At 55.6% G+C, this 17,984-nt stretch overlaps 1 protein-coding gene across 1 annotated transcript; it reads left to right on the top strand.

The window, feature by feature from the left end:
* Nucleotides 1–4,944: 4,944 nt before the first annotated feature.
* On the top strand, nt 4,945–17,643 carry TFR2 (transferrin receptor 2). The gene is given in 19 exon segments (XM_087714319.1): nt 4,945–5,026; nt 5,184–5,406; nt 5,690–5,882; nt 6,938–7,078; nt 7,173–7,284; nt 8,095–8,217; nt 9,034–9,150; nt 9,351–9,490; nt 9,616–9,788; nt 9,888–10,007; nt 10,631–10,713; nt 11,000–11,063; nt 11,302–11,369; nt 11,470–11,546; nt 12,381–12,465; nt 12,931–13,080; nt 13,083–13,160; nt 15,705–15,845; nt 16,830–17,643. Coding segments are annotated over 19 exon segments (2,406 nt in total). The 5' UTR covers nt 4,945–4,951; the 3' UTR covers nt 17,073–17,643.
* Nucleotides 17,644–17,984: the final 341 nt, after the last annotated feature.

The raw sequence follows: 17,984 nt of genomic DNA, 5'->3' as shown, positions 1-17,984 counted from the left end.
CAACCGTCGGCCCCTTTAAGACTGTTGGACTTCAACTCCCAGAATTCCTCAGCCAGGAGCCGACTGAGGGATTCTGGGAGTTGAAGTCCACCAGTCTTAAAGGGCCGACGGTTGGAGACCCCCCCCCTCAGGGATTTCCGGAGAGTCTATATTTGATGTTAAGTTAAAGCTGTACAGTTTTCTGAATATTTATCGCGTTTTCCTTCCAAGAGCAGCTGGTTTGCGAATCGGTTCTTAGAAAAAAAAGGGGGGCAAATTCCGGACGGACGGACGGACGGACGGAGGGATGGGGGGGGTCAGGGAAGGGCCGAGTCTCTTGTCGATCTTGATTAAAAGTTGCTCTGCTTTCTCGAACAAGCCAGCATTCGCACACGGTGTCTGTTTTTCTCCCAAAGAAGCTGCAGGTGTAGGTGGGTGGGTGGGTGGGTGGGAGAGAGAGAGAGGGAGGGAGGGAGGGAGGGAGGGAGAGAGAGAGAGAGAGAGAGAGAGAGAGAGAGAGAGAGAGAAAGAGAGAAAGAGAGAGAGAATGGGTAAGTCAGCTTTGGAGATGGAAGAAGCCCTCTGCACATCCCCAGAGACACAGCGGCTTCTTTGCCTAACTCGGTTCCCCCCCCCCCCCCGGCTTTTTTCTCAGTCAAAAAAGCACCTTTGGGATAACCCGGATGATGGACGACCTCCACAGTCAAGCTTGGTGACTTTCAGATGGGTGGGTTCCTGCCTCGGGCGGCGGGTTGGACTAGATGACCTCCGAGGTCCCCTCCCAGCCCTCTGATTCAATGACTTCAATAGCTGTGGGGCTGCCCCAAAGAAGAGGGAGTCAAGCTATTCTCCAAAGCCCCCCCGAAAGGCAGGACAAGAAGCAACGGGTGGGAAACTCATCCAGGAGGGAAGCAACGTCCTGACAGTGAGGGCAATTAACCAGGGAACTCATTGCCACCAGAAGTTGTGGGAGCTCCATCCCTGGAGGTTTTCAAGAAGAGATTGGCGAACCATTGGTCTGTAGGACTTGTAGGTTGGACTAGAACAGTGTTTCTCAACCTTGGCAACTTGAAGATGTCCGGACTTCAACTCCCAGAATTCCCCAGCAGTGGTTAGGACAGTGTTTCTCAATCATGTCAACTTGAAGATGTCTGGACTTCAACTCCCAGAATTCCCCAGCAGTGGTTAGGACAGTGTTTCTCAATCATGTCAACTTGAAGATGTCCGGACTTCAACTCCCAGAATTCCCCAGCAGTGGTTAGGACAGTGTTTCTCAATCATGTCAACTTGAAGATGTCTGGACTTCAACTCCCAGAATTCCCCAGCAGTGGTTAGGACAGTGTTTCTCAACCATGTCAACTTGAAGATGTCCGGACTTCAACTCCCAGAATTCCCCAGCCAGCATTCCCCGGACATCTTCAAGTTGCCACGGTTGAGAAACACTGGACTAAAAGACCTCTAAGGTCCCTTCCAGCTCCGTTATTCTATTCTATGAAATGAGCTCAGTGCCTAGAATTCCTCAGCCAACATGCCAGCTGGGGCATTCTGGGAGTTGAAGTCCATTCATGCCAGCTGGGGAATTGTGGGAGTTGAAGTCCATTGATGCCAGCTGGGGCATTCTGGGAGTTGAAGTCCATTCATGCCAGCTGGGGCATTCTGGGGGTTGAAGTCCATTGATGCCACCTGGGGAATTGTGGGAGTTGAAGTCCATTCATGCCAGCTGGGGAATTCTGGGAGTTGAAGTCCATTGACGCCAGCTGGGGCATTCTGGGGGTTGAAGTCCATTGATGCCAGCTGGGGAATTGTGGGAGTTGAAGTCCATTGATGCCAGCTGGGGCATTCTGGGGGTTGAAGTCCATTGATGCCAGCTGGGGAATTCTGGGAGTTGAAGTCCATTGATGCCAGCTGGGGCATTCTGGGAGTTGAAGTGCATTGATGCCAGCTGGGGAATTCTGGGAGTTGAAGTCCATTCATGCCAGCTGGGGCATTCTGGGGGTTGAAGTCCACCAATGCCAGCTGGGGAATTGTGGGAGTTGAAGTCCATTGATGCCAGCTGGGGCATTCTGGGAGTTGAAGTCTGCCCATCTTAAAGTTTCCAAGTCTTTGGACACCAGCAGGAGCCTATAAAGCTGGCATTTCACACTTAAGCGGAGATTTCCTCGCTGCTCACAACCGATTGTTGCCCCACACACACACGTGTGCGTCTCCCCCACCCCTGCCTGGAAGGCCACTCCTATCTCCGGCCAGAAAACAGCCTCCGACACGCCCATCACATGCCCACCTCGCTGCCAAGGCAAACAGAAGCAGCCCCCCCCGCAAGCTGGGATCGGGGGGGGGGCAGGATTCCGTGCTGCCCCCCCCCCCCCACCAAATATCCCAGGCAGAGGGAGGGAGAGAGTGGCAAGGCCTGGAGCGGCACTGGGCAGGGTGCCCAGTTGGGGATGCCACCCAGCGGCCAAATCACCCACGGCTGCCAGCTTCCTCGGCTGAATCAGCTTTGCACCCCAACAGGATCCCGGAGGTACCCTGCGTGCTCTCCCTGTGGGACTACTACCCCTTCTCCACAGCAGCCATATAATGCCCCCAGCCTTGCTAGAGACAGACTGCGCTGGCGTCTGGAGGATCAGTTGCCCTGAAACTGGGTGCCTTTTATTGTGGGAAAGAGGGGAAGGGGCAAGTGGGGGGCTGAAAGGCTGAACCCACCAGCGAGGCCCGAATCGACCAGGCCAGATGTCTGGACTTCAACTCCCAGAATTCCTCTGGGCTCAGCTGGCAGCGAACCAGCCCAGACAAGCAGCAAAGTCTCTAAATCAGCCGGGGTGTGTGTGTTTCTCCCATCATCCCCCCCTTCCCCCAAACAGGGTTGGCTGGCCCGGCCCCTTTGGCACCCCCAAACCAGCAGAAGCCTCCAGACCCAGAATTTCCAGGGACCCTAACACACCTGGAAGGTGCCAGGAAGACAAAGAGGGGGTGCGTATTGGGGGGGGGTGCTGTTCTGCCCTCCCCAGGCACTCTTTGATTGTCGCTGTGCGTGCCACACAATGCCCATCCACCCCAATTTCACCGCTTTGGCAGTTTAAGAGGGACTTGATCAAGAGGGGGGCCCTCCCTGGAAGCAAAAGGCAGAGTTTGACACCCCCACTCCTGCCCTCAATGCAGCTCTCTCTCTCTCTGGGAGGGGGCAATGCTACGGCCGCCCCCCGAGGGAGGAGCAGCCACCCGGGCAGAACTTCGCCGGGGCAGTCCAGGGCTGGCTGTATACAGGGCCCTCCCAAGAGTCACTGGTGAGTTGGCGTCTCTTTGGAGGGAGAGGGGGCATCGGGGGGGTGGGGGCTGGATCCCTGAGTTCCCCAAGACGGGGGGTCTCCGGAGGAATAATTGGGGCAGCGATTGGCACCCCCCAAATGCCGTTGATCTGGTATGGGGAAGAGGGGGGGGGGCATCCGTGTGAATACCTCCCCTCCAATTCTTTGTCTGTCTTTATGTTGACACTCACAGTTGGGGAGGGGGTGGGTGTATCTTCAACAGCCCCCTTGTCCCCCGCCCTCCCTCACCCCTCCCTTCCCTCCCTTGGGGGTTGGGGGGGCACCGTTTCCCTCCCCCCAGGCCCTCTAAGGAGACCCCACAAGCGTTTGAATCAGGGGGAGGCCAGGGGTTGTGTGGGGGCCAATCTGGGCGAGGGGTTTCGGTGCCTGGTGGGGGCGCCAACCCCAATGGGGGGGGGAGAGGATTCACTCAAGGTTTTTTTTGGGGGTGGTGAATGCAGCCAGGGGGGGAGGAAACCCCCAACTCATTTATTAGCTTTGAGCGGAGTTTAAATGAAGGGAATCCATCGGCTGCCTCCCCCCTCCCCACAATTTCTCCCGTCCCATTTTCGGAGGCGCCCCTTCCCCCCTCCAGGCCAAAGGGATTCCTGGGCCTGGGTGGGGGGGGGCAGTTCCCTCCAGGAGTAGACTTGGGACGTGGCAGCGGGGGGGAGGGGTTGGAGTCTCCAGAAGAGCCATAAAAGGGGTCAGTCTGAGTGACCCCTGGGTTCCCCCTCCCCACCAAGGCAGGCCGGCTGTGGCAATCCAGGTGTTGCAAGAGGAAGTTAAACAGTGGCTGTGCACGTGGCAGCCAGCCTTGAAGCCGGATACGGGTGGGGGAAGCCCTCTTGGCGCCCCCCTCCCGCCCCCTTTCACGCACCGGCCCGTCAGGCGGAGGCCCACCTGGGGCAGCCTTCCCCACCCAAGGCACAGAGTTCCATACAAGCCACGGGCTCTGCTCCTTTGGACCCACAATCCCTGGCACAATTGTGTGCAATCTGGCTTCCTGGGGGGGGGAGGGCACCCCAGCCCCATGGCAGACCCCCCCAGACGCAGGGTAGGGGCCACAGCGTACCCCAATTCACCCTTTGTGGGCGGGAACTTTGAGGAGGTGGCATCCCAGGTTGGCAGCCTGTCCATTGGGACGCCAAGGAAGCTGATTCTGGCCCGGGTGGTCAGGACACCACCAGGAGATCCCAAAATTCTGGGGGAAGGAGGGGAAAAAAACCTCGGCAAGAGGTGGGGGGTGGTGGCGGTGGCAAGAGGGAAGCTCTGTGGGGGTTTTAGACCCGGGGTGTCCAACTTTAACCCCTTTAAGGCTGGTGGACTTCAACTCCCAGAGTTCCCTGGTCAGGGGGGGTTCTGGGAGTTGAAGTCCACCAGCCTTAAAGGGGCCAGGCTTGGAAACCCCTCCCTCCCCTGCTTTGCCACCAGCTCAGGGAGATTTTTGGGGGGGGGTACCCTCCCCACCTGCCCGCCTCCTGCACAGGGCCCAACCTTGAGACCGGGTGGACTCCCGCCTGCGCCACCCGATAACCCCCTCCAGGCGCCTGGTGCTGATAAGGCGGCTGCCGCAGGGACGTCACCCACAGGGCCCGGGGGTGGGGGGGGGGCTGGGTGTGCCCTGATAACCGCCTGGCACTACTGGAGCCCTTGAGAATTCGTGCATGGCTCTCTCGGCAGGGCTGCCCGGGGACCCACCGGGGACGATGGAGGTCTGGACCGCCCGCCTGCAGCGAGCGGTAAGTCTGGGAAGCCCTGAAATCCCCCCCCCTCCTGGCCCACACCCACCCCTTTGAAGCCCCCAACCCTCTCTCCCTGCTGTTCCTGGAACGACGCCCCTGCGAGGTAGACTGGCTGAGAAGCGACGGCTGGTCTCCTTCTCCCTCTCGATTCCAGATCCGGCGGACGCCTGGGCAGAGGTCCTACACCATTTACCGCAACGCAGCCGAGGACGATGGGGAGCCCGATCCGGGGGGGCTCCAGATCAAGATGGAGGAAGCCGGGGGGCCCAACGTGCCCCCGCCCGGCAGCCAGAAGTCTGGGTCCCCCCCTGCGCGGCCGAAGCGGTGGAAGACGGGGGTTTACCTGGCGTTGGTGGGCCTCCTCCTGCTCATCGTAGGTGAGGAGGGGGCGATGGGACCCCTGCAGCCTCTTGTACCCCTGCCCCCCCCACTCCCACAATTCCAGCGGGATTAAAGCAATGAGATGGTCTTCCTTTTGAGTCCCCAATTTTGGGTGGGGGTCCCTCTGTTTGTTTCCTAGGGACCACCATCTTTGGGAGGGGGGGTCTTCTTCTCCAAGCCCCAGTGGAGATGATGATGCCTGGCACGGCTGGCATCAGCCAGCCTGCCCTTTGCCCCCCAGCCCTTAACCCCCCCCCTTCGCCCCCTGCCCCCCTGCAGGATTCCTCCTCGGTTATGTCTCCTCCCGGAGGGGCTCCTGCACGGCCTGCGGGGACTTCCTGCCCATGGTCAACGAGGACGGGCCCTTCCGGCCGGCCGAGGACCCCCGGGGGCCGCCCCCCCTGTACTGGAGCGACTTGAGGGAGATGTTCCAGAAGTACCTCAACGAGGAGGAGATCGAGGGGACCATCCGGTGAGGGACCCCACGGAGAGAGGGCGGGCAGGGGGGAGGGCAGGGTTAGTAGTAGTAATAGTAGTAGTAATAGTAGTAGTAGGAGTAGAAGTAACAACAACAACAACAACAACAATAATGTTTCATGTTTAATGAATAAATGATAATAGTAGTAATAATAATAAAAACATCAATAACAACAGATGCTAATTAATTATTATATTATTCATTATTGATATCAATAACAATAGTAATAATAATAAAAACATCAATAACAACAAATGCTAATTAATTATTATACTATTCATTATTGATATCAATAACAATAGTAATAATAATAAAAACATCAATAACAACAAATGCTAATTAATTATTATATTATTCATTATTGATATCAATAACAATAGTAATAATAATAAAAACATCAATAACAACAAATGCTAATTAATTATTATATTATTCATTATTGATATCAATAACAATAGTAATAATAATAAAAACATCAATAACAACAAATGCTAATTAATTATTATACTATTCATTATTGATATTAATAACATTAGTAATAATAATAAAACATCAATAACAAAAGATAATTATTATATTATTCATTATTCATACTATTATTAATAATAATAAAGCATCAATAACACACTAATTAATTATTATATTGTTCATTATTGATATTATTGAAATAATTATTATTAATAAGAAAATCATCAATAACAAATGCTAATTAATTATTATATTCATTATTCATTATTGATTGATTGTTGATTGTTGATATTATTAATAGTAAAATTAATAATAATATCAATAATAATAAAAACACCAATAGCAACAAATAACAACAACAATAATAAAAACATCAATAAACAAGTGATAATTAATTATTATAGTATTCATTATTGACATTATTAGTAATATTATTAGTAAAACCACCAATAGCAACAAATGATATTTAATTATTATATTATTCCCTTATTAAAATCTGTACAATGCACATGATTACAGTAAGTAATTGATACGGCCATCCTCCTCCTCATCACCTGTGTCCCCCCTCCCCTCCCCGGCAGGAAAATGAGCGAGGCCCCCCACCCTCCCGGCTCCCCTCGCCTGGACGCCCTCTCTAGGCACGTCCTGGAGGCCTTCACCTCCTTCGGCCTGGACCACAGCTGGACCGATAGCCACTACGTGGGGCTGCAGCGTCCCGACCGGTCAGTACGGCTGAGGCTGGGGGTTACTGGGAGGGGGGGGACAGGGCCGAAGGGGGGGGGGCTTCTAATCCTTCCTGCACCCCCTTTGTTCCAGGGGACGACCCAACTTCCTCCAGCGGGTGGAGGCCAGTGGGGCTGTGATAGAGGACCTGCAGCTGGAGGATCCAGATGTTTACTGCCCCTACAGCACCTCTGGAACCGTCGTGGTAATACCCGCTGCTCTGCCCACTGGGCAATGCTCCCTTCAAGCCCGCAGACACAGACAGGGCCCATTTGGGGTACAGGCCCGGAGACTCGGGGGTACAAATCCTCTCCAGTCCCCCCAGTCTCAAGGGGAGGGGGTTTTCCGTGCTGGTCCGGAGCAGGTGGGGGGGGGCTCCAAACTCGGCCACTTTAAGACTTCTGGACTTCAACTCCCAGAATTCCCAGGAGTCCATCGAGGAATTCTGGGAATTGAGGTCCACAGGTTGTAAGCTTAGCATGCGGTGGGTCCTCAGATTACGACACCACAGTGGCGCTCGACATTTCTGAAGCTAAGCTAGACAGTTGTTGAATTCCGCCCCATTTTAGGACCATTCTCGTCACGTGAATCACTGCCGTTTTTAATAAAACGGTCGTTGATTGAGTCTGGTTGTCCCCATTGTCAGAAGGTCACAAAAGGGGACCGTGGGACCCCAGGGGAGCGCAACGGCCATAACTATGAGTCAATGGCCTGCATTTTGATCCCGTGACCATGGGGGTGTGTGTGCTGCGATGGTCGTAAGTGTGAAAAACAGTCACAAGTTCCTGTTTTCAGTGCACGGACGCTAAATGGATCGTCATCGCAAGTCGGCCTGTCGTTGCCCATCCCTGAGTCAGTGGAGGAATGAGAAATACAAATTGGGGGGGGGGGGTTAAGATAGACCATCCAGGGCTGGAAGCTCTTCCTTTGGGGAGGGATTTCTCCCACTCCTCCCCCCCCCATTTGAAGAGTCTCCCCTTCCTCTAAGCCTCGACCCCCCCCTCCCCCCCCTCAGGGCGGCCTCGTCTATGCCAACTACGGGCGCAGGGAGGACTTTGGGGTGCTGGAGCAGATGGGGCTGAGCGCGCAGGGACACCTGGTCATCGTCCGCGTTGGGAAAAACAGCTACGCCGAAAAGGTGAGCCGGGCTGCACCCCCCCCCCCCCCAATCATCCTCATCGTCATTTAACGAGCCCATCATCCCTTGCGTCAGGGTGGAATCTGGGCAACTGAATGGAACTGGACGTTTCCTGGCCGGATGCCCTTCCCTGTCGCCAGGGCGGAGTTTTATTCGGCAGATATATATTCTCATTGTGCCCAGAGAGAGAAATATATCGGCCTCTACCTAGGCTCGAACTCACAGCCTCCTGATTGGGAGGTCCATCTCTAGGCCACCGCACCACTCCCTGTTTGGATAATTAAAACCGTCATCTTCATTTAACGAGCCCATAATCCCTTGCGAGGTCGAGTCTGGGCAACTGAACGAAGCTAGCAGAGGGTTTTAATGGCCGGATGCCTTTCCCTGTCGCCAGGGGAGAGTTTTGTTCAGCAGATATATGGTGAACAAATGGTGCCCAGAGAGAGTGAAATATCTGCCTCTATCTAGGATCGAACTCACAGCCTCCTGATTGGGAGGCGAGAGCTCCATCTCTAGGCCACTGCACCGCTCTACCAGACACCCCCCCCACCCGCCCACCTTAATCCCGGGCAGCTGGTTTGGGGGCACCGCGGGAAGGTTGACCTGTTGGGTGATGGGGGCAGATGAGGTTTCTGGGCCCCGGAGGTGCAGCTGTGCAGAGTGGGCAGGACGGGTGGCCTCTCGCAATTGGGGAGGGGGGGATGCATCCAAGGGGGCTCGGTTGGGAACAGACTCGGGGGGGGGGCTTTGAGGAAGGGAGGGGCGGCCGTGAAAGGGCAAGGGTCATTCTGAGCACTTTCTCCTCCCCCCCCCCAGGTGGCCAACGCAGAGGCCAGCCAGGCAAAGGGTATCCTCATCTACCCGGACCCCAGCGACATCCCCCAGGACCCCCGTAAACTGGGCCTTTTCCCTAACGTCAGCATTTACGGGCATGTGAGTAGATTTCGGGGGGGTGGGGGGAGGTCAGCAGCAGCTGTTAAACCTGCCCCCTCCCCGTTTTGCATTTTGCTACCTCCCGATGCGCTGAGCAGAGAGCTACCTGCTCCGAGGTAGACTGCCTTGATCCAGGGAGGCTCCGCGTGGCTTTTTCCCAGCTCAGCGTGCCCCCCCCCTTTTTCCTTCCCGCCTTGCAGGTCCACATGGGGGCGGGAGACCCTTACAGCCCCGGCTTCCCGTCCTTCAACCACACCCAGTTCCCCCCCGTAAGATCCTCGGGGCTCCCCACGATCCCGGCTCACCCCATCAGCGCCGCCGTGGCTGCCCGCCTGCTCAGGTGTGTAGCTGGAGGGGTTTTTTGGGGGGGGGTGGCAGCGTTGAGTGGGACACAAGATGGGAACGGGGGGGGGAGCTGTGCCCATCCTTCAGACGGAGCATGTTTGTTCCTGGTTCCCTTTGCAGGCAGCTGACGGGACCCCCGGCCCCCTCAACCTGGAGGGGGCTCCTTCCGGAGGTCCCCTACCTGCTGGGTCCCGGGGACCCCAGTTTCCGCCTGAAGCTTGGGGTGTACAGCGTCCGGCAGTCGGTTATGATCAACAACGTCTTTGGCTGCATCGAGGGCAAATTCGAACCCGGTACGGCGGGGCACGGAGTTCGGGGAGGCGCGGCGAGGAAGAGAGGAGGGAGTTTTGGGGGGTTCCTGCGGATGAGACTGATCTCTTGTGATCCCCTAGATCACTATCTGATTGTGGGGGCCCAGAGGGACTCCCTGGGGCCCGGAGCTGCCCGGTCCGGAGTGGGCACGGCCATCTTGCTCGAACTGGCACGGACTTTCGTTGCCATGGTGCAGAACGGTAAGACCAGGACGGAGGCACGTGGGGGTGGGGGTGGGTGGGTCACTTCATAAGACCCCCCAGCACCCCACTGCAATACAGGCACTCCTCGACTTACGACCACAATTGAACCTAAAACTTCCGTCACTAATTGAGACGGCCGGGAAGTGAGCTTCGCCCATTTTGCCCCCTTCCTTCCTGCCTGCAAGTTGTTAAGTGAATCTCTGCCGTTGTTCCGTTAGTCATACGGTCCTTAAGTGAATCCGGCTCCCCCATTGAGCTTGCTGGTCACAAGGTCACTTGACTCGAGGGGGGGGGGCGGCTTGCAACCGTCGTAAATATGAGTCACTTGTCAAGCGTCCTCATTCTGAACACTGAGATTCTCATGCTACAACGGCCGGAAGTCACTTCTCTCCGTGGCGTTGTCACTTCTGATGGTCACTAAGTGGATGGTCGTAAGTCGAGGACGGCCTGTAAAACTGCAAGAAGACGGCTGCTTTCAAAGGCGGGGGGACCTCAGGGCTGCCTTTTGGCTCCCAGGGGCTGTTGGGGGCCACTTTGGAGCTGCAGGGGGGGTGGGGGAAGGTAATGAGTTCGAGAGACGCTGCCTAGAAGTGATGGGGCTCCCGTGTCCTACACTGCAGGGTTCCAGCTGCGCAGAAGCCTCCTTTTCGTGAGCTGGGATGCAGGCGACTTCGGCAGCGTGGGCTCCACCGAGTGGCTGGAGGTCAGGGCGTCCCCAGGAGGGACACGTGGTTGGGGGTAGGGGTGGAGGGATAATGGACTCTCCCCCATCCTCAGGGGGGGCTTTGCAAAAGAGGGGTGCACTAAACGGTCGTGCGCCCCCCGAAAACTTCCCCACCAACGTGTCTGTCTCTCGCCCCCCCCCCCCTTGATCAGGGGGTCTCAGCCATGGGAGCGGGAGGGGGCTGCTCCTCCTGGGTCTCTGAACGGGGGAAGCCCCCCCCACTCCTACCCACCCCCCTTTTTAAAACAGACTCTGATCTCTTCAGGGGTACCTGACCATGTTGCACCTGAAGGCCGCTGCCTACATCAGCCTCGACAATGCGGTCCTGGGTGAGTGGGGAGGGGGACGCAGGCAGCCCCTTCCTCGGAGGGACTACCGCTGGTGTCAGGGGCGGGGGGGGAGCAAGTCGGGCTCAGCTGCTCGAGGGAGTTTGGGGGAAAGACCCCCCCTCTAATTGCCATCTGAGACTGCTAAGGGGGTAGAGTCCCCCCCCCCAACTGCGGGTGGGGAAGTCGCAAGAAAAGTTGCCCATGAGGACTACAGCCTTGGCCCCGGTTCCCTTCACAGGAGATGACAGATTGCTGGCTAAGACCAGCCCGGCTCTGATCAGCCTCATCGAAAGCGTCATTAAGCAGGTGAGGAGGAGCCCCTCCTTTTGGGGAGTGGGGTGGGGGGCAGCCTCTGGGATGGGGAGGGTCTCGGAGTGGCTGCCCATCCCCAAATCCCTTCCTCCAGGTGGACAGTCCTAATCGTAGCGGTCAAAGCATCTTCGAGCAGATGACGGAGCAGGGACGGCGCTGGGAAAATGAGGGGTAAGAAGGATTTACACCCCCCCCCAAGTCCACCCCCCCCTTGGTTCCCCCCCCCCCACATCAGGGCTGAGCTCCAGAGCTGCCAGCTAAAAATTGGGCAATAATCGAGGGGGGAAAAAACAGTGGTTTCATCAGTATTTCTTAACTTTGCAACGATGGACTTCAACTCCCAGAATTCCCCAGCTGGCTGACTCCAACTTGGCCCCGTTAGGACTGGTGGAATTCAACGCCCAGAATCCTGGGAGTTGAAGTCCACACAACTTAAGGTTCGCAAAAGCCGGCTAGGGAATTCTGGGAGTTGAAGTCTACCCCTCTTAAAACTGTAACACTTGGAAAACAGTTGGAAATCGTTCCAAAGCCGGCTGGGGAATTCTGGGAGTTGCAGTCCACCCCTCTTAAAACTGTAACACTTGGAAAACAGTTGGAAATAGATCCAAAGCTGGCTGGGGAATTCTGGGAGTTGAAGTCTACCCCTCTTAAAACTGTAACACTTGGAAAACAGTTGGAAATCGTTCCAAAGCCGGCTGGGGAATTCTGGGAGTTGCAGTCCACCCCTCTTAAAACTGTAACACTTGGAAAACAGTTGGAAATCGTTCCAAAGCTGGCTGGGGAATTCTGGGAGTTGAAGTCTACCCCTCTTAAAACTGTAACACTTGGAAAACAGTTGGAAATAGATCCAAAGCTGGCTGGGGAATTTTCATGGTTGGGAAATACAGGGCTAACCGAATCCCACGGCTTTTTGTGGGCTCAAAATCTCCTGAAACGCCCCTCTTGGGACCCCCGCCCCTTCCCTTTGACTCCTCCTGACCCTGGTGGGCTTCTCTCCCTTCTCAGCATCCGGCCCCTTCCCATGGACAGCAGCGCCTTCGCCTTCACTTCTTTCGGGGGGGTCCCGGCGGTGGAGTTCTCTTTCACAGAGGTGAGAGGCCCTCCCACCCCCTCCCACCCCATGCACGACTGACGTGCAGTTCGTCCTCCAGTTATGACCACAATCCAGCCCAACAGTTCTGCCGCTAACCGTGGCCGTTGTTAAAGGAGTTTTGCCCCATTTTCCGACCTCCCTTCGCACGGATGTTAAGGGACTCACTGCCGTTGTTAAGTGAGTCCATTGACTTCGCTTGTGGGAAGGTCGCGAAAGGGGGGAGGGGTGTCACGTGACCTCGGGAAACTGCGACTCTCGTAAACGCGAGTCGGTGGCCAAGTGTCCGAATTCAGATCATGTGAACCACACAGTCATAAGTGTGGAAAACGGTCACAAGTCACCTGTTGTTAACTTCAAATGGTCACTAAATGGGACCCCCGGCCCCTTCCCCATGAAGGTCCGTAGCCCCCCCCTCCGCAATGCCAGCCTTGCAGTTTTGCCCCATGCCCCCTCCCTCCGCAGGACTCGCGCCCGTACCCCTTCCTCAACACCATGCTGGACACCTACGACCACCTCAACCGGGCTCTCCAGGGGCGCCTGCCCGCCGTGGCCAAGACGGTGGCCGAAGTGGTGGGACACCTCCTCATCAAGCTGAGCCACGACCACCTGCTGCCCCCCTCGACTACTGGTGCTACGCGGACGTCCTCCTGCAGCGGATCGCCCACTTCAACCAGTTCAACACCCAGCTGAAGGTGGGCGCCCTCCCCTCCCTTCCCCCCCCCTCTGCTTCCACCCAGCCTTCCCCATTGTTAAGACATAACTCAGTCATAAGGGACACGGGCATTCCTCGACTTACGGCCATGATGGAGCCTGCCCAGCGTGGTCGTACGTCGTGACGGTCATAAAAAATGCCAGCCACGCGACCGACCTGACGTGTGTGTGTGTGTGTGTGTGTGTGTGTGTGTGTGTGTGTGTGTGGTGGTTGTTCATCTCCACGCTTGTTAAATGGACTCCTTCTTCCCCCTCCTGTTTCCCCACCACGACAACCCTGCGAGGTGGGTTGGGCTGAAAGAGAGCGGCTGATTGAAATCACCCAGTTAGCTTTCATGCCTAAGGCGGGACTAGAACTCCCAGTCGCCTGGCGATTGGCCCAAAGCCATCCAGTTAGCTTTCATGCCTAAGGCGGGACTAGAACTCCCAGGCGCCTGGCGATTGGCCCAAAGCCATCCAGCTAGCTTTCATGCCTAAGGCGGGGCTAGAACTCCCAATCGCCTGGCGATTGGCCCAAAGCCATCCAGTTAGCTTTCATGCCTAAGGCGGGGCTAGAACTCCCAATCGCCTGGCGATTGGCCCAAAGCCATCCAGTTAGCTTTCATGCCTAAGGCGGGACTAGAACTCCCAGTCGCCTGGCGATTGGCCCAAAGCCATCCAGTTAGCTTTCATGCCTAAGGCGGGGCTAGAACTCCCAATCGCCTGGCGATTGGCCCAAAGCCATCCAGCTAGCTTTCATGCCTAAGGCGGGGCTAGAACTCACCGTCTCCTGGCGATTGGCCCAAAGCCATCCAGTTAGCTTTCATGCCTAAGGCGGGACTAGAACTCCCAATCGCCTGGCGATTGGCCCAAAGCCATCCAGCTAGCTTTCATGCCTAAGGCGGGACTAGAAGTCCCAATCGCCTGGCGATTGGCCCAAAGCCATCCAGCTAGCTTTCATGCCTAAGGCGGGACTAGAACTCCCAATCGCCTGGCGATCGGCCCAAAGCCATCCAGTTAGCTTTCATGCATAAGGCGGGACTAGAACTCCCAATCGCCTGGCGATTGGCCCAAAGCCATCCGGTTAGCTTTCATGCCTAAGGCGGGACTAGAACTCCCAATCGCCTGGCGATTGGCCCAAAGCCATCCAGCTAGCTTTCATGCCTAAGGCGGGACTAGAAGTCCCAATCGCCTGGCGATTGGCCCAAAGCCATCCAGCTAGCTTTCATGCCTAAGGCGGGACTAGAAGTCCCAATCGCCTGGCGATTGGCCCAAAGCCATCCAGCTAGCTTTCATGCCTAAGGCGGGACTAGAAGTCCCAATCGCCTGGCGATCGGCCCAAAGCCATCCAGTTAGCTTTCATGCGTAAGGCGGGACTAGAACTCCCAATCGCCTGGCGATTGGCCCAAAGCCATCCGGTTAGCTTTCATGCATAAGGCGGGACTAGAACTCCCAATCGCCTGGCGATTGGCCCAAAGCCATCCAGTTAGCTTTCATGCCTAAGGCGGGACTAGAACTCCCAATCGCCTGGCGATTGGCCCAAAGCCATCCAGCTAGCTTTCATGCCTAAGGCGGGACTAGAAGTCCCAATCGCCTGGCGATTGGCCCAAAGCCATCCAGCTAGCTTTCATGCCTAAGGCGGGACTAGAAGTCCCAATCGCCTGGCGATTGGCCCAAAGCCATCCAGTTAGCTTTCATGCGTAAGGCGGGACTAGAACTCCCAATCGCCTGGCGATTGGCCCAAAGCCATCCAGTTAGCTTTCATGCCTAAGGCGGGACTAGAACTCCCAATCGCCTGGCCATTGGCCCAAAGCCATCCAGTTAGCTTTCATTCCTAAGGCGGGACTAGAACTCCCAATCGCCTGGCGATTGGCCCAAAGCCATCCAGTTAGCTTTCATGCCTAAGGCGGGGCTAGAACTCCCAATCGCCTGGCGATTGGCCCAAAGCCATCCAGTTAGCTTTCATGCCTAAGGCGGGACTAGAACTCCCAATCGCCTGGCGATCGGCCCAAAGCCATCCGGTTAGCTTTCATGCCTAAGGCGGGGCTAGAACTCACCGTCTCCTGGCGATTGGCCCAAAGTCACCTAGCTGGCTTTTTTGTCTGACTAGAACTCCCCGTCTCCTGGTTCTAGACTGATGCTTTCACCCCTAAAACAAATTGGCACTGGGGTATTTGGGGAGCATTTTCTGCAAAGCTATCTTCAACAGCGCTCCTCAAAAGGGAGACTTACAAATTCGGGGGGAGGGGGATGTCTCCCACTTCTTACCTACCCCATGTTGCAGGAGGAGGGCCACATTGCACCTCACAGTGGCCCCGAATCAGAGGGACCCTAGTACCCCCTTTCCCCATAATTTGATTTTTAGCATCCCTCCTCCCAGCTTACTGTGCCTAAGTGTGTTTCTTGTAGCGTCCAGCAGGGGGCACGCAGGTGAGAAACAGACCTCTCACCTGTGGTGCCACCTGCCAGGTGATGCTCCCTCCCCATCCCTCTGCGCCCTACACCCAAGCTTCACACCCTTCCCCCTCTGTTTCTTCCTCGCCCAGAGTCGGGGTCTCACCCTGCAGTGGATGTATTCGGCAAGGGGGGATTATGCGCGAGCCGCCGAGAAGTTGCGCCGGGACATCTACACCTCGGAGGAGCACAACGAGCGGCTACTGCGGATGTTCAATGTCCGCATAATGCGGGTGAGGCCCCGGGGGGGGGGAGGAGGCGTGGGGCGTCTTTGAGGGCTGGGGGGGCCTGAAAAATTGCAAAGAACTGTGGGAGGGGGCAATGTTTCCCCTCTCTTCCCCCCCCCCAAGAACTGGATGTGGGTGTAGAAAATGCAGCTGGGATCGGATTTGGGGAGTGGGGGGATTCTCGTTAAGTCACTGTCAGGAATTTCCAACTGTTTTCCAAGTGTTACAGCTTTAAGAGGGATGGCCTGCAACCCCCAGAATTCCCCAGCCACCTTTGCAACTATTTCCAACTGTTTTCCAAGCGTTACAGCTTTAAGAGGGGTGGACTGCAACTCCCAGAATTCCCCAGCCAGCTTTGCAACTATTTCCAACTGTTTTCCAAGTGTTACAGCTTTAAGAGGGGTGGACTGCAACTCCCAGAATTCCCCAGCCAGCTTTGGATCTATTTCCAACTGTTTTCCAAGTGTTACAGTTTTAAGAGGGGTGGACTGCAACTCCCAGAATTCCCCAGCCAGCTTTGCAACTATTTCCAACTGTTTTCCAAGTGTTACAGCTTTAAGACGGGTGGACCTCAACTCCCAGAATTCCCCAGCCAGCTTTGGATCTATTTCCAACTGTTTTCCAAGTGTTACAGTTTTAAGAGGGGTGGACTGAAACTCCCAGAATTCCCCAGCCAGCTTTGCAACTATTTCCAACTGTTTTCCAAGTGTTACAGTTTCAAGGGGGGTGGACTGAAACTCCCAGAATTCCCCAGCCAGCAAAGCTGTCTTTATAAGCAGACGTAGCTGCTTTCGTTGCTACCTGAATAACATTTGTTAGGCAGAAAAGAAGTACCCCTAGACCCAAATCCTGCAAGGTCACAGATCGGTATCTCTGGGGGTGCAATGGGTGGAGAAGACCCCCGCCCAATCCCTCAATCTGGCAGTGTCCTTTGGGGTCCCCCACCAGACCAAAGGACGCCTCCCTATGCTTCCTGCTTCCCTCCTCCAGGTGGAATTCTACTTCCTCTCTCAATATGTGGCGGTGACCGAGACCCCCTTCCGACACATCATTCACGGCCGGGGCCCCCACACCCTCAGGGCCCTTCTGGAGCACGTCAGCCTCCTGCGGGATGCCCCGGAGAAGTTTGACGAAGTTCTCTTCCGCCGGCAACTGGCCCTCGTCACCTGGACGCTGCAGGGCGCCGCCAACGCGCTCAGCGGGGACGTGTGGAACATCGACAACAACTTCTGAGCCAAGACCCCCAATTTGAGGCTGGGGGGGGGGCAGAGGCCCCTAATGTTAGCTCTGGCGTTTCGATGCTCCCCTCGGTTTCTGGTTCGCCCACACGCCCCGAAAGTCCTTGCAGAGCAGATCCTTTTGGCAAAATGGCATTGCAAATTTTTTTTTTGCAAGCACACGCGTGTGAGTTGCACACGCATAGGGGTCTCGTTGAACCCCCACCCCCTTTTACTCTTCCCTTCCTTCTCTCCCCCCCCCCCGATTCTTAATTTATCAGTGACAGGGTTCACTATGAATTATTGGAATATTGCTATGCAATAGAATGTGCCTTGTGCCCCCCCCCTGGGTTAATTACAGCCCCTCCCCCCAATGGAATGGCAGCCCCCTTCTTGGCCCACTCCCCCCACCCATCACCCACCCCCTCCCGGATTTATCAGCAGCAAGGTCTGCTATAAATGGAATTGATTTATTGCTATGTAATAAGACAGGAATCCTGCAACTCTCCTTTCTTTCTTTCCTCCTTCCCTTCTTTCCTTCCTCCTCCTCCGTCCAGCCTTTGACTCCCTCTCCTTCCTCCTCCTTGGTTAATAAATGTTTATTGATGGAATAAAAGGCTAATCGACTTTCCCTTTGTAATGTTAACGAAGGCCCTGGTGGGTGGATAGCTGCATTCCCTGTCAATCATTCCTCTCGCCTGCCTGGCAGGTGTCAATCAAATCAGGGCCGACTGAAGCTGAAAACATCCTGTTGTAAAGGTTGAACCTCTATAGGTAGTCCTCACTCAGTGGCCGTTCAAGGTTCCAACAAAACCGAAAAAGGGACTTATGACCGTTTTTCACACTTACGACCTGCGTTTTTGTGATCCAATTTCAGACGGTTTTTGGCCACTGACTCATATTTAGGACAGTCGAAGTGTCCCGGGGT

Source organism: Thamnophis sirtalis, unplaced genomic scaffold, assembly GCF_051295495.1.
Source record: "Thamnophis sirtalis isolate CommonGarterSnake01/CBP01778 unplaced genomic scaffold, rThaSir2_p1.2 scaffold_4, whole genome shotgun sequence".
In the NCBI taxonomy this organism is placed as follows: domain Eukaryota; kingdom Metazoa; phylum Chordata; class Lepidosauria; order Squamata; family Natricidae; genus Thamnophis; species Thamnophis sirtalis.
The sequence above is the reverse complement of the archived record's forward strand: the minus strand, read 5'-3'. Positions and strand labels throughout refer to the sequence as shown.